Source organism: Malus domestica, chromosome 04 (assembly GCF_042453785.1).
Source record: "Malus domestica chromosome 04, GDT2T_hap1".
Taxonomy (NCBI): domain Eukaryota; kingdom Viridiplantae; phylum Streptophyta; class Magnoliopsida; order Rosales; family Rosaceae; genus Malus; species Malus domestica.
In genome coordinates, this window is record NC_091664.1 from 17215990 (window position 1) to 17229351 (window position 13362).

General features: G+C 44.0%; 1 protein-coding gene across 1 annotated transcript; it reads left to right on the top strand.

The window, feature by feature from the left end:
• The first annotated feature begins 3835 nt into the window (after positions 1–3835).
• On the top strand, positions 3836–7136 carry LOC114824561 (uncharacterized). The gene is made up of 6 exons (XM_029101732.2): positions 3836–3974; positions 4286–4466; positions 4985–5106; positions 5281–5450; positions 5743–5841; positions 5992–7136. Exons 1-6 carry the CDS (start codon positions 3836–3838, stop codon positions 6886–6888), a joined length of 1608 nt encoding a protein of 535 aa, XP_028957565.2. The 3' UTR covers positions 6889–7136.
• The last annotated feature ends 6226 nt before the right edge of the window (positions 7137–13362 follow it).

A 13362-nucleotide genomic window follows, 5' to 3' on the forward strand; every position in this document is an offset into this window, starting at 1 on the left:
ATGTGCATTGGCGAGCCTCATCCCAAAGTGCATACTTCTCTGCCAAAGCAAAAGAGTCTGCCAGAGTTAGATCTTCTTTCATGATCAATTTTCCGAATAGCGGGTGGTCTGCTGGAAGTCCTTTTTGGAAGGCTGCTCTAGCTATCGAGTCGTTGCATCCGACTATTTTTGCCTTCTCTACTTTGAACATCCTCACATAGTCGCGAAGTGACTCCCTTGGGTTCTTCTTGACATTGACAAATGATCAGATTTCTTTTTTATCGAGCGATATGATGAATATTCTTTGGTGAAAACCAAAGAAAGTTCGTAGAAATTCCTGATGGATTGTGGCGGCAGGGTGTAGAACCAATCTTGCGCCTCGCCTTGTAGAGTGGTGGCGAATATCTTGCACATAAGCTCATCGTTGTTTCGATAAAGGATCATTGTGCTTCGGTAGCGCTTTAAGTGTCTCTTCGGGTCTTCATCCCTTTTGAAAGATGTGAAATGTGGCATGCTGAACTCTCGTGGAGGTTCTGCCTGCTCGATCTCGTCCGTGAAGGGTGACCTGCTTATGTTGGTCATGTTCCCTCGTAGTGTCTCGTCGGTGACCTCGTTGCGTTGGAAATCATGCAATCGCTTGGTCAAGAGTCTCTCTACTTCTTCCTGAATTTGCCTTTGTTGGGGTAGCGGAGCTCTTGGCTGCCCCCAGCCATGACTTGCTGGTCTAGGCTGCTCTTCCATGTGCTTGGCTCGTCTACGCCGCAGATGCAGTGCATGTGGTGCGTTCCTAGTAGGCGAGCGAGTTCTTCGCAGGCTGCTGGTTGAACTTGAGCTGGATTGAGTGACTGCTTCTCTCCGTCCGTCGTGCTGCCTACTCTGATGTGAGGTGGATGATGCTCCTTGTGGGCTTAGCCGCGAATGAACACTTTGTCCGGAAGGTTGCTCATGTTGACTATCGGAGTGTGACCCCAACCGTGAATGTATGCTCATCCGCGGGCCTAGTCGAGAGTACACGCTCCTCCGCGCGCTAAGACGGGAGTATACGCTATCTCGGGGGCCCAATCGGGAATGTACACTGCCTGAACATTCGGCTCGTGGCTGGTCGAATGGCTGCTTGCCGGGATGCTGCTGGAAAGGTTCGTCTGCCCTTGTCCTACTTTAGGATACCTCGTCCGGGGCACGTTGGATCCCGATGCGTTGCAAAAGTTGATTCACCAAAGTTGTCTGTTGTGTAAGGGCGCTCGTCAACTCTATGACTTGTCGAGACAAGTGTTGTTCGCCATTTGGATTGGAAGAGCTTGGAAGGAATGCGCCTCCTTGGGCAGTGGAAATGTGGTAGACTCCGGGCGCGAGATTTGAATTGGGAAATGTCAAATCTGCGAAAAAATATGGTGAGAATGCCCCCAGCTCGATGGTAGGTCCGGATGGTTGAGATAGTCTTGGGTCGACTTGGGCTGCTTGGAAAGCCACTGGACCATGATGGGCCGTGAGAGTGGGCTGCTTGTCGGGAGCAGGCTGGGTCACGAGAACAGGCTGCTCGGCAGGAGCAGGTTGGGCCGTGAGAGTGGGCTGCTCGACGGAAGCAGGCTGGACCACGGGAGTGAGCTACTCGTTGGGAGCAGGCTGGGTCACGAGAGCAGGTTACTTGGCAGGAGCAGGCTGGGCCACATGAGTGGGTTGCTCGACGGAAGCAGGCTGGACCACGGGAGTGGGCTGCTCGTCGGGAGCAGGCTGGGTCACGAGAGCAGGCTGGACCACGGGAGTGGGCTGCTCGTGTGGAGCAGGCTAGGTCACGAGAGCAGGCTGCTTGGCAGGAGCAGGCTGGGCCACGGGAGTGGGCTGCTCGACGGAAGCAGGCTGGACCACGGGAGTGGGCTGCTCGTTGGGAGCAGGCTGGGTCACGAGAGCAGGCTGTTTGGCAGAAGCAGGCTGGGCTACGGGAGTGGGCTGTTCAACAGAAGCAGGCTGCTCAACGCGCGGTGCATGTGAATGCGAGGCTTGGGCTTGGGTCCATGTAAACTTGGATGGCACGGCTTGGATCGTGGTCTTGGTACCGTGAGCCTTGGATGGCACGGCTCGGGCCGTGGTGAAAGCTCCATGGACCTCGCCACGAATGGCTACCGAAGTAGCCACCGCGGTGGTTCCCATGGTGGCCGTGGTGAAGGCACCATGGACCTCGCCGTGGGTGGCTACCGAGGTAGCCACCGCGGTGGTTCCCATGGTGGAAACTCGTGGTGGTGATGCTACTCCCCTTATTGTTGCATTTTGCCTCACGGATCTCCGCACTCCCATTTCTTGAACACTAGAATTTTCACTTATGGAATTTTCTAAATTTCTAGCCATTATATTTTGCTTATACGTTTTATCAAAGAACCTTTGCAAATAAAAAATTCTAATAATAAGAACGTATGAAAAATATTCAAATGGACTAGAAAATAAAGAAAAAACCTTTTTTGTGCGAGAGTCTTCTACGAGTATGGATTTCAACTCTCAATGAAAGCACCAATTTGTGGATGCAAATTTCTTCCTTCTCGATCTTGGACGATTTTGCACCTACAAAACAATTAACACCTTAGGTTAAGGCCAAGAGCCTCACGCGCCCACGATGAATGGGGGGGGCTTTGGCCAAAGAACCTCCGATGCCAAAGTTAGAATTTAGAGAGAAAGAGTGTTTAGAGAATTTTGGGATTTTTGCCAAAGTGTTGGAATTAGCTTTTTGGTGAGAATGGGAGTATATTTATAGGGATAGGAGGTGGCTAGGGTTTTTAGGTTTAATTAGCCAATTTATTTGGGTATTAAACATAAGATGAATGTTTTGGTGGTTTTTGAATTTATTGGGTAATAAAAAGGAAGAAATGGTGAAAAAGGTAGAAAAAAGTGATGGATTAGGTTTTGAAATGGGGATAGCCGGCCATGTGGTGTTTTAGGGTTGAATTGGATGTATTTTGTAGTTATTTGGATATAATGGATGATTTAATTGACAATTAATGGGTTAATTAGGCAATAAACCCATTAATTAGCCAATTAACATAATTTAAAAGGAATGTGTTTGGGAATTACCTTGTAGAAAGGATTTGATGAGATGGATTTTGAATTGTTACCTATTTTGGGCACTTCTGTCTTGGTTGAAAGAGGGTTGCCCGCTGCTTGCGCGTAGGAACCTCGTTGTACTGCAAGGGTATTTTTGTCATTTTTGTCCAAAAATCCACGTGTCGCCCTGTGAATATTTTTGGCTCCACAAGTATTATGTTTTTCATTTGATTATTTATTGGTTTAAAATATATTTTCCTTAACGGGTAACAGGTCGGGTCATATTACCTGTTAATATTATCGGGTCGATTTCGGGTCGGGTCATTTTACCCGTTTATTTTAACGGGTGTTACACGACACGACCCGTTAAGATATCAGGTATGACACGAAAACGACACGAACACGAAAAACACGACACGAGTGCCAAGTCTAATTATTGCTAGCCCATTGTAAATAAATCACCGAGCTATTAGTTGTGCGAGATTAAATATAGGAATAGGGACAGGCCTAAAAACAGTACCGGAGTGTTTTGTTAAAACTCTCAATATAATAAGGTTTAGGGTGTGAATAAATCATGAATTTACTAGTAAATAAAGACAGGCCTAACGAGCCACGGAGGCCCAATGTTGGAACAGTAGGCCCTTTTCTCCAAACCATACCGGCCGAATTAGGACCCAAGTAAAAAATAAGGAAAGAGAAAAAAAATAAAGCACGGAACCGACGTCGTTCCTAGTCTCGCGCGATTTGTCCGTCCACAATTTCATTCCGTACAACACAAACAAGTTCAGCAGCCTCGGACAAAACTCTCCGACTCGACGACTAGACAATGGCGTTTTCCACCACCCCCAAAACCCAAATGCCGCTGCCGCCTCCACCGACGCCACCACCACTACCTCCACCTCCACCTCCGGCAGACCATCTGACGGGAGTAGAAGTTGCAGTTCGTCTCTGCCGTGACGCCCAAGGTAACTAAAACGTCACAAACCCCAACTCTCTTCTTATCTTCTTGCTTGTGGGTGCTTGTAGTTTTGATTAGATTCTTTTGGTAAATGTGATGTTTCTTTGGATTATTTTCGTGAGTTTACTTGATGAATAGCCGTTTAAACTAATTTTTGATATTTTTTGAATGGGTTTATTTTCTTGGTTAATGCAATTGTTGTGCTTTTGATTTTCTTTCTTCTTGGTTAATGCGTGTGTGTGTGTTTCTTTATTTGTTGCTGGATTTTGTGAACGCACAGGTTTATTTCTTAGTTCTGATCTTATTTGGTACTTTCAGGGTATCATCTTCCAAGAAAAACTGGTTCTGGGAATGTCTCGGTGAAGAATTCAATCATCAGCACTCACTTGCAGCGCTTTTGCAACGCGCTCAAAGAAAATGGGAAAAGTAAAGGTTTCGAGGAGTCATCCATTACCACTATCAATGCTCTGAATGATACAATCGTTAACGGGAAGAAGCTGTGAGCCCTCTGTTTCACTTGTTCTCTGTCTTTTTATTTGTCAAACTGTCTTCTCCTCTAATGTTCTTTACTTGGGAGGTTGGATTATATCCATTCCGGACAATGGACATGCATGTTTCTGACCTTTTTGAAATAAGTAAAACCTGTGGAGCTTTTGGACAGATAATTCGCATGTTCATTACATTAGCTAAAACTTATTTGTTCTCCTTCATTCCTATCACAACAAGATGGACCTTACCGATGGACCAACTATTGAATCTTGGATGGAAATTTCTTTTACCTATTGCTCTCGGTGATCTATTTTTACCAACCTCTTTCCAACTCTTTTCGCTGTACAGTTGCATTCTATATTCACAACTTGTCTCAAAAAGTTATTCTTAACCGAATAAACTTCAATAGCTGATTTTTACAGATGTTAGATTCTGTATAACCTCCCCTTTCATGTCTTTAGTTGTTCGATTCTGTATAGTTGTTGATACTTACATTTGCTTATATTTCTAACCTGTCATTTCTCTCAGATATGTGTCAAATTTTATCAAGAAAACTGACAAGATACATTCCCATGACAAACCATTATGTGCGACTGTGTGCGTGAAAAATTTGGACCCAAATGCCTCTGAGGATCTGCTGCTGCTGCTAGGTAAATGTCCCAACTTTCTTCATCTCCTAGAATCTAAATGTGCATCGCGATTAGAATATTTGTTTGTTGCATGGGCTCAAAATAGAGCTCATAGTGTTTCATTTGCTGCTACTTTTTCTTCTGTTAAGGCTACATTTTGCCCACATCTGTCTGACTTGAGTTTGTTTATGTTAGAAACAAATTCCGAAGCCAGACTAACGTCTCTGGAACCTCCAAAGTGGGCTGTCCTCCGCCCAATCCAGTGCAGTGTTTCTCCTAGGCCTCCTCCTCATCCTATGTTTACCATCCGACAGCCTGTCAATCGTTCCATCTCACAAAACGACCTGCGCCACTTGTCCTCATGCGTAAGAACTCCAAGTTCTCACCTAATCAGTCTTTTGCCCTGCGTCTCTACATTTGCGTGTTTTGTACGTTTGTAGTGCTAGGATTGCGAATTTCCAAAAAGAATGCAGGCTCAGTTTTTCTTTCTTTCCCTTTTTATTATACGACAAGACGAAGAAAAGTGCGTCTAGTTTCCATCGTATAGTATTGTTTTAAAGTTGAATTCATACAACTCCTAAGGCACGTTATGGACATACAAACTTAAGCTTGAGAATTTTCAATTCACTCATGAAGGTGGGACTTGGTGTTGCACAGGTGGGTGAAATTGTAAAGAATCGTGGATTGATGGTATGCATAACCATAGGATCAGCTCAATCTCAAATGTTGGAACTTTCAGAAAAATGGCAAACAGAGGTGTGTCGCATACTTTATTAGTTCTATGCACTTGCAGTTTCCATCAATTTTATGTTCACATATACTCCACACATTATGTTTGATACTTTTAGTGTTCTTCCAGTTGACACTTTGCTAACGGTTCTCATTATGCTTTCTTTGGTTGTACAGGCCACGCCCTATGACTATGACAACCCTGGAGCCGGAGGGGGCGGAGGGGGTGATCTTTTAGACGCAGTTGTGGGTAATGCCCTAGCCTTGGCTCTAGTTCCAGTTCCAGTTCCAGCTCCAGCTCCACCTCATCAGGTTGTGGATGGAGGAGCTATCATCCCAGTAGTTGGTGATGGGGATGGTGGAGGTGGACCAGGGGCTGAAGGAGGAGTTTTGCCCAGAGATCCAGTACTCTCGGTCTATGGGAGTATGTTGGGATGGCAGAACCCATTCAACTTTAATTCTCGATTTCAGTTCTCCCTGAATCTTGACATAGTCCATGGTGTGCACGAGGTGGAGCATTTCATCAGGGGAGCATACACCTCTCTTTTTCTTAATGCTGGTTTTTTGGTTCCGGACCGTTTTATTTGCACCTATTGGCTCGATTTTGGAGAAGGTGGAGGTCAGGTGATGGCATCCGAGCAGGCCATGGCTCTCACATGGCAGCAGTTCTACGAGAGCGCTGATTGCGTGCTGGCCTTACCGCATATGGATGGGAAGTCTGTCAATCTTTCTAGGGTGTTGGAGGGAGGCATATGGGCTAACAGAGGGACTGTGAATATTAGAGCATATGGAAATGTGCTTGACATGGAGGCCGATATGGTCGCTCTTGTTTATCCGGGTTTCGCGGAATTCCCTGCACACACATTCCAGTATTGGGTTGACGGGATATGCATGACCACACAACAGATTTTAGGTTTGCAGTGGAATGTCATAGATAGGTATTTGACAGCAGTTGATTGTTGGGATTTTTCGGCCCGTCAGGCTGCAGTTATGGGTGCTGTTGCTGCAGAAATGCCTCAGGATGAGATTGGCAACGACATGATGGGGATACCACCGGAATTGGTTAACGAGTGACCGCCGCTATCTAGCTATATGGATGCTTTAGCTTTTATGTTGTTTTTATCTTCTTGAGAATATATGGATGCTTTAGCTTTGTTGTACAGCTTCCTTATGGAGCTTCAGAGCATGTCAAATATTTTTTGTTTTTACCTTTCACCATTATACAGAGTAGAACAGTTGTCATGTTCACTTGTAACACCGCCACACGTGGCGTCACAATTTCATTCAAATTGTAATACAATGTATTTGGCTCTGCCTCCAAACTGGCTCCTCAGCCTCATGTGTTCCCTTCCTTCCAACCACAAAGCTGAGCGTAAGAGTGGTGATCTTGATGAGCTATAATCTGTTCCTCTCGTGCCCCCTCCGCAACCTTCGTCTTCAACCTCCACTCTTCCCCTTGTCTCACTTCCCAACATTCCATTTTTCCTTCACTTCCAAGCAACCCATTTGCTCCCTTCTTTCTTCTGGGTCCATCAAACTCAAGAATTTTAGGATCTTAGACCATGTGCAATGGTGTGTGTGTCTCAAAACCTAACCGAGAAACAGCTTTTATCCTCCGATGATTTTGGCTTCAAATTTTAGGCCTGCACGATTAAAGAATATTTGTAGTCTATTTTTCTTTAGGTAACTTTCTTAAATGTAAATTATTATTTTTGAAAGCTATTCGTTGAATGTTCATTACGTCCAGCAATGTACTTGCCAATGTCACTATTTTCCGCGCCTTCCAATTTCTAGAAAACTAACCTACGGACTATAAACATAGACTCAGTGTGTGGCTTAATCTCTTGAAGCTGCCACCAGATTTTGTTGTGGCAATTGTGCCTTCTTTTCCCCCATGTTTTCATTCTGTCGCCTAGCAGAGCAATGGAGATTCCGGTGCTAATGTGAAGCGCCTTGAAAGATCAGTCACCTCTCAGCAGAGCGCTCAAGGATTTCGAATGATGTTGTGCAGTTGCTTCTGAAGCAAGTGACTGACAGTTGAGTGAAATTTCAAACTCTTGCAACCATTGTATTCTTGTTGCCTGCAGACTCGTCCTATTCCATAAACTTGTGGTGCTGTGGTTGGTATCCATTTCAGATGAAAGAAAATTATGTTGCAGGAATTGTTCGGCCAATTGAGTGGAATTTGGTACTAGTTGCGTCTTGTTTTAGTCGTTCAAGTCGGGCTTCATTTGGCACAACTCTTGCACTTTTTAAGATTTTTCGAGGATTGGAATTGCGATTTTTACAGTTTATGAAGTTTGGCTGCAAGTCTTTTTTCACAAATTGTTTGCATTGTTCCTTGGATTTGAACTTGTTCCAAAGAAAATTTAAGATGCTGTGCTAATATTACTCTTCAAGCTGCCCTAAGTGTAAAGAAATGCAGTGTCATCTCTTCCTATCTTTTACATGCAACCAAGCTCCCCTCTCTTTCTTACTCACCTCAACAATACCTCCTCATGTATACTCTCTACATTCCTAATCATTACGGGCAGCTTCAAACAAGTTCCAAATCAAAAGCCAAGAGATTATAGTGAGTGCCACTGAAGAATGATATGGCGAATCGAAGCTACTATGAATTTTTTTGCCAACAATCAAACAAACACTTGGACAACCCATATGAGCTCGTGTGCCCATTAGGCTTCGGACGTGGATGAAAGGAGGTTGAGATTCAACTGTAAAAGCAATTGCTCTTTGATTTTAAGACCAAAACAGACTTGTCCTCCCAATATTTTCTCTTCCATTTTCTAAAGAGAACGACTCTTCATTCTGACCATATTCAAGGGATCTGACTAGATTATGGGAGAGAGAAAAGATATATTACACACAGTGCACGAATATTACAGCCCTTTGAAGCGGATTTAAATAAAAAAAAGTATACCACATTGTACAACCACATGACAATAAAGAAGAAATATTACAGCCCTTTGAAGCGGATTTACACACAGTGCACGAATGAAGAAATACACATAAAAAAATGCCACCTCCGTCGAATGACCTGAGAGAGAGAAAAGATCAACTACAAAAACAGACAGAAAAGAGAGCGGGGAGGGGGAAAATGTAGGAACAGCTTTGAAATCAACACACAGCCCGCACAGAGAGAGAGAGAGAGAGAGAGAGAGAGAGAGAGAGAGAGAGAGAGAGAGAGAGAGAGAGAGAGAGAGAGAGCTCTTAGGACATAAACCTTAACAAATTTACCTGCAAGCCCACTGTCTAAGATAAAAAGGTCGTACCCAGTGCACAAGGCTCCCGCTTTACGCAGGGTCTGGGAGAGGTGAATGTCGGCTAGCCTTACCCCCATTTATGGAGAGGCTGCTCCCAAGTCTCGAACCCGAGACCTACCGCTCATGGGCGAAGGCACTTGCCATCGCACCAAATCATTGTACCCTTGAGAAATATAACATGATGCTTCACCTTGACCCAATGACTAATGATGCTGGGCAATAACACGTATTTATTAGAGAGAAAAATACAATCATTACAACCCCTCTGGCTCTAAATCATTGAAGAATAAATACCTGCAGTATTTTGGAAGCATGAAACTCCACGCAGAAACTAGATTAACGTGTTAGACCAAGTCATAGTCCGCGTGAGGTTTCAAGAGTTCGTGATCAAGTCCAACTGTTATCCAACAAGAGTTAGTTTAGGTTAAAACTCTTTCAAATATTCCTTTCCGTGTAAATCCCAGTGTGATCTTTCTGTTGTATCTTTGATTTTCAACTATCCTTGTAAATAGGGATTTCAGTTCCCTGATGTAATCTGAAATACATTATAAATACATGCAACCCATCACTGATTGGGATATGCAATTGAAGTGAAACTGTGAGTGTTGTAAGTTTTACATGGTATACGAGCCCTAGCAGTCTAACGACACATATCAGTTTTTTTTCTTCTTCTTCCATGGCCGATTCTAGCAACGGTGCTGCAACCCAAACCTCCAACCCCGCCAATTCCACCATGAACCCCTTCTCGTCGTTGACCACAGTGGTGAATATTAAGCTGGATCGGACCAATTATCCTCTATGGTTGGCTCAGATCTTACCTGTTCTCAAAAGTCGGGACCTGATGGGTTACGTCGATGGGACGGTTGTTTGCCCTCCCAAACAACTTTCTGGCAGTACAACTACCAATCCTGCGTACACAACATGGGTGCAGTACGATCAAATGATACTCAGCTGGATTAATGGATCGCTCACGCCGTTTGTGCTCTCGGTCGTGGCCAGCAAGAGGACCTCTCGTGCTACCTGGGAGGCTCTTGAGAAACGATATGCCTCTACGTCCCAGAATCGCATCTTGTTTCTGAGGAATGAACTACTACAAACAAAAAAAGGTGATTTGTCGATTGCTGATTATCTTGATAAGATGAATGCTATTTCTGATAACCTTGCCCTAGCTGGCAAACCTGTGGATGATGATGAACTTGTCCAGATTATTTTGAACAATCTTGGGCCTGCTTATGAGATGACAGTGAACGCTGCTCAGGCACGTGATACTCCAATCACGTACCCTACGCTTGAGGCGCTCTTACTGACAACCGAGAGGAGGATGACTGAGCAAGCTGCTCCCCTCATGGAGGCTGCTCCTGTTAATGCCTTTGTCACAACCAGAGGTCGTGGTGGACGATCTCGTGGAACTGGACGAGGAATGGCTCCAGCTGGACGTGGTGGTGTTGCTGGAAACCAGCGCGGCGCCAATCCCCGCAACAATTATTTCAATAACAGTGTAAGACCTAATTTTGCATGCAATGGTGAAAAGTTCAATAGTGCAGGCGAACGGATTACTTGCCAAATTTGTGGAAAACAAGGGCATCCTGCCCTTGATTGTTACCAAAGAATGAATACTGCGTATGAAGGAAGGATCCCAGCCAAGAACCTCACTGCCATGGCCACCTCTCAAATCCCTCTTAACCGACAAAACAATGGTCAGTGGCTGCTTGATACTGGAGCCAATGCCCATGTCACTCCCGATCTTAAGAATTTGGTTAATCCAAAAGAGTATCACGGTAATGAGAATGTGGGTGGAGTAGGTAATGATTCTGGAATTTCTATTTCTCATCTTGGTTCAAATACTTTACAAACTAAATCTTGCTCATTTGAATTGAAAAATATCCTAAGATGTCCCACTGCTTCCACACATATTATTTCTGCCCACAGATTTACCCTAGACAATCATTGCTATATACTTATTTTCCCTCATTTTTTCCTTGTCAAGGACCTCAAGACCCGGAAGACGCTTTTCCACGGGAGATGTGAGAATGGCTTATACCCATTTTCAGGTGGCGGTGGACAGTTTAATTACCCTATTTCAGTGTGTGTCGGCGTTCGAGTCTCGGCTCATAAATGGCATTCACGCCTTGGGCATCCTGCCTCGTCTATTGTCCAGTTTTTAATTTCAAATAAGAAAGTTCCAATTCTTGGTGCTTCCAATGTTAAGTTTTGTCAGTCATGTCCCTTAGGCAAGAGTACTAAATTACCTTTCAGTAGCTCGGAGTCTGTTTCCCAATTCCCTTTACAACTTTTGCATTCTGATGTTTGGTGTTCGCCCGTTAATTCAGTTGAAGGTTTTTGCTATTATGTGTTATTTGTGGATGATTATTCTCGGTATTCTTGGGTTTTTCCAATGAAAACTAAATGTGAGGTCTTTGAAATCTTTGTGAAGTTTAAAGCACAGGTTGAAAATATGTTTAACAGGTCTATCAAAACTCTTCAATGTGATGAAGGTGGTGAATATAAAAGTCATGTATTTCAAACCTATCTTGCCACTCATGGCATTTCCCAAAGATTTTCGTGTCCAAAACATCCTGAACAAAATGGCATTGCCGAAAGAAAACATCGTCACATTATTGAGACTAGTATTGTCATGCTTTCTCATGCACATATTCCAAATAAATATTGGGTGGATGCTTGTTTAACAGCTACTTATTTAATTAATAGGTTGCCAAGTCGTGCCTTGTCTCACAAGTCTCCCTATGAACAACTGTATGCCAAAATGCCAAAATATGAAACTCTTAAAGTGTTTGGCTGTCAATGTTATCCCTGGTTAGTGCCTTACGCACAAAATAAACTCCAACCAAAGTCAAAACCCTGTGTGTTTTTAGGTTACTCACTGAATCATCAAGGGTACAAATGCTTAGATTTGTCCACGAGACGAATATATTTGTCTCGCCATGTTCTATTCGATGAGGACACTTTTCCATTTAAGGAACTCACATCTTCCTTGGGGAGCGTTGGATACACAGGTAATATGACTTCCCCTGACTTATTATTTACGTTTCCGCTTTTATCTCCATCACCACAGTCCACTTTGTTGCTTCCTAGTCCGCCTTCATAGGTCCAACCCCAACCAAATCCCATATCTTCTGCTATTCCTCAGTCAAATAACCTCATCCCAACCTCTAGTTTACCTGCTCCTAGTGACCCACCAGCCCTACTGCCTTTAGAATCCTCTAGGTCTGCCACCCCATCTTCAAATGAGCAAGAGGCGTTACCAGTTCCTGAACTGAACCAATCTGTGTCAGTTGATGATCACGGTCCTACTTCCTCCACCCAACAGTCTGTGCCACCCGCAAGAATGATTACTCGTTCACAGTCTGGCATTCAAAAGCGTAATCCCAAATATGCTTTGCATGTTACTATTAATCCTTCTCTTGTTGAACCAACATGTTTTAGTCAGGCCATCAAGAATCAGGAATGGAGGAATGCCATGGTTCAAGAGTTCAATGCCTTACAGCGGTGTGGTACCTGGAAGCTTGTTCCGTATCATTCACGCATGAACTTGTTGCCTAACAAATGGGTTTTCAAGCTCAAACAACGTGCAGATGGCTCCGTTGAACGGCATAAGGCGAGGCTCGTTGCAAATGGCTTTCATCAGAAGCCTGGCATTGATTATACAGAAACTTTTAGTCCCGTGGTGAAGCACAGTACTATAAGGCTTGTTCTTAGTCTTGCGGTTTCACACCGATGGCCCATCCGACAGTTGGATGTACAGAATGCGTTCTTGCATGGATTTTTGAATGAGGATGTGTATATGCGGCAACCGGCCGGTTTTGTTGATCCGCAGTATCCTAATTATGTTTGCAAATTGCACAGGAGTATCTATGGCTTGAAACAAGCTCCTCGAGCTTGGTTTCATCGGTTCTCGGAATTTTTGCTTCAATTAGGGTTTCAAGCGTCCACTTGTGATTATAGTTTGTTTGTTTATAATCACAACGGTGTTTACTTGATTCTCTTGATATATGTGGACGATATTTTGTTGACAGGGAATAGCTCACGGCAAATGACTTGCTTAATCAAAAAGCTGGGCACTTTGTTTTCCATGAAGGATTTGGGTCCATTACATTATTTTCTCGGAGTTGAAGTCAAATATGTGGATGATCAGAGGCATTTGAGTCAAGCTAAGTATGCGTTGGATTTGTTGCAGCGTACCAAATTCTTGGATGCCAAACCGATTTCCACTCCAGTTTCTTGTGGCCAGAAATTGAGTGCTTATGATGGTGAGGCACATGACAGT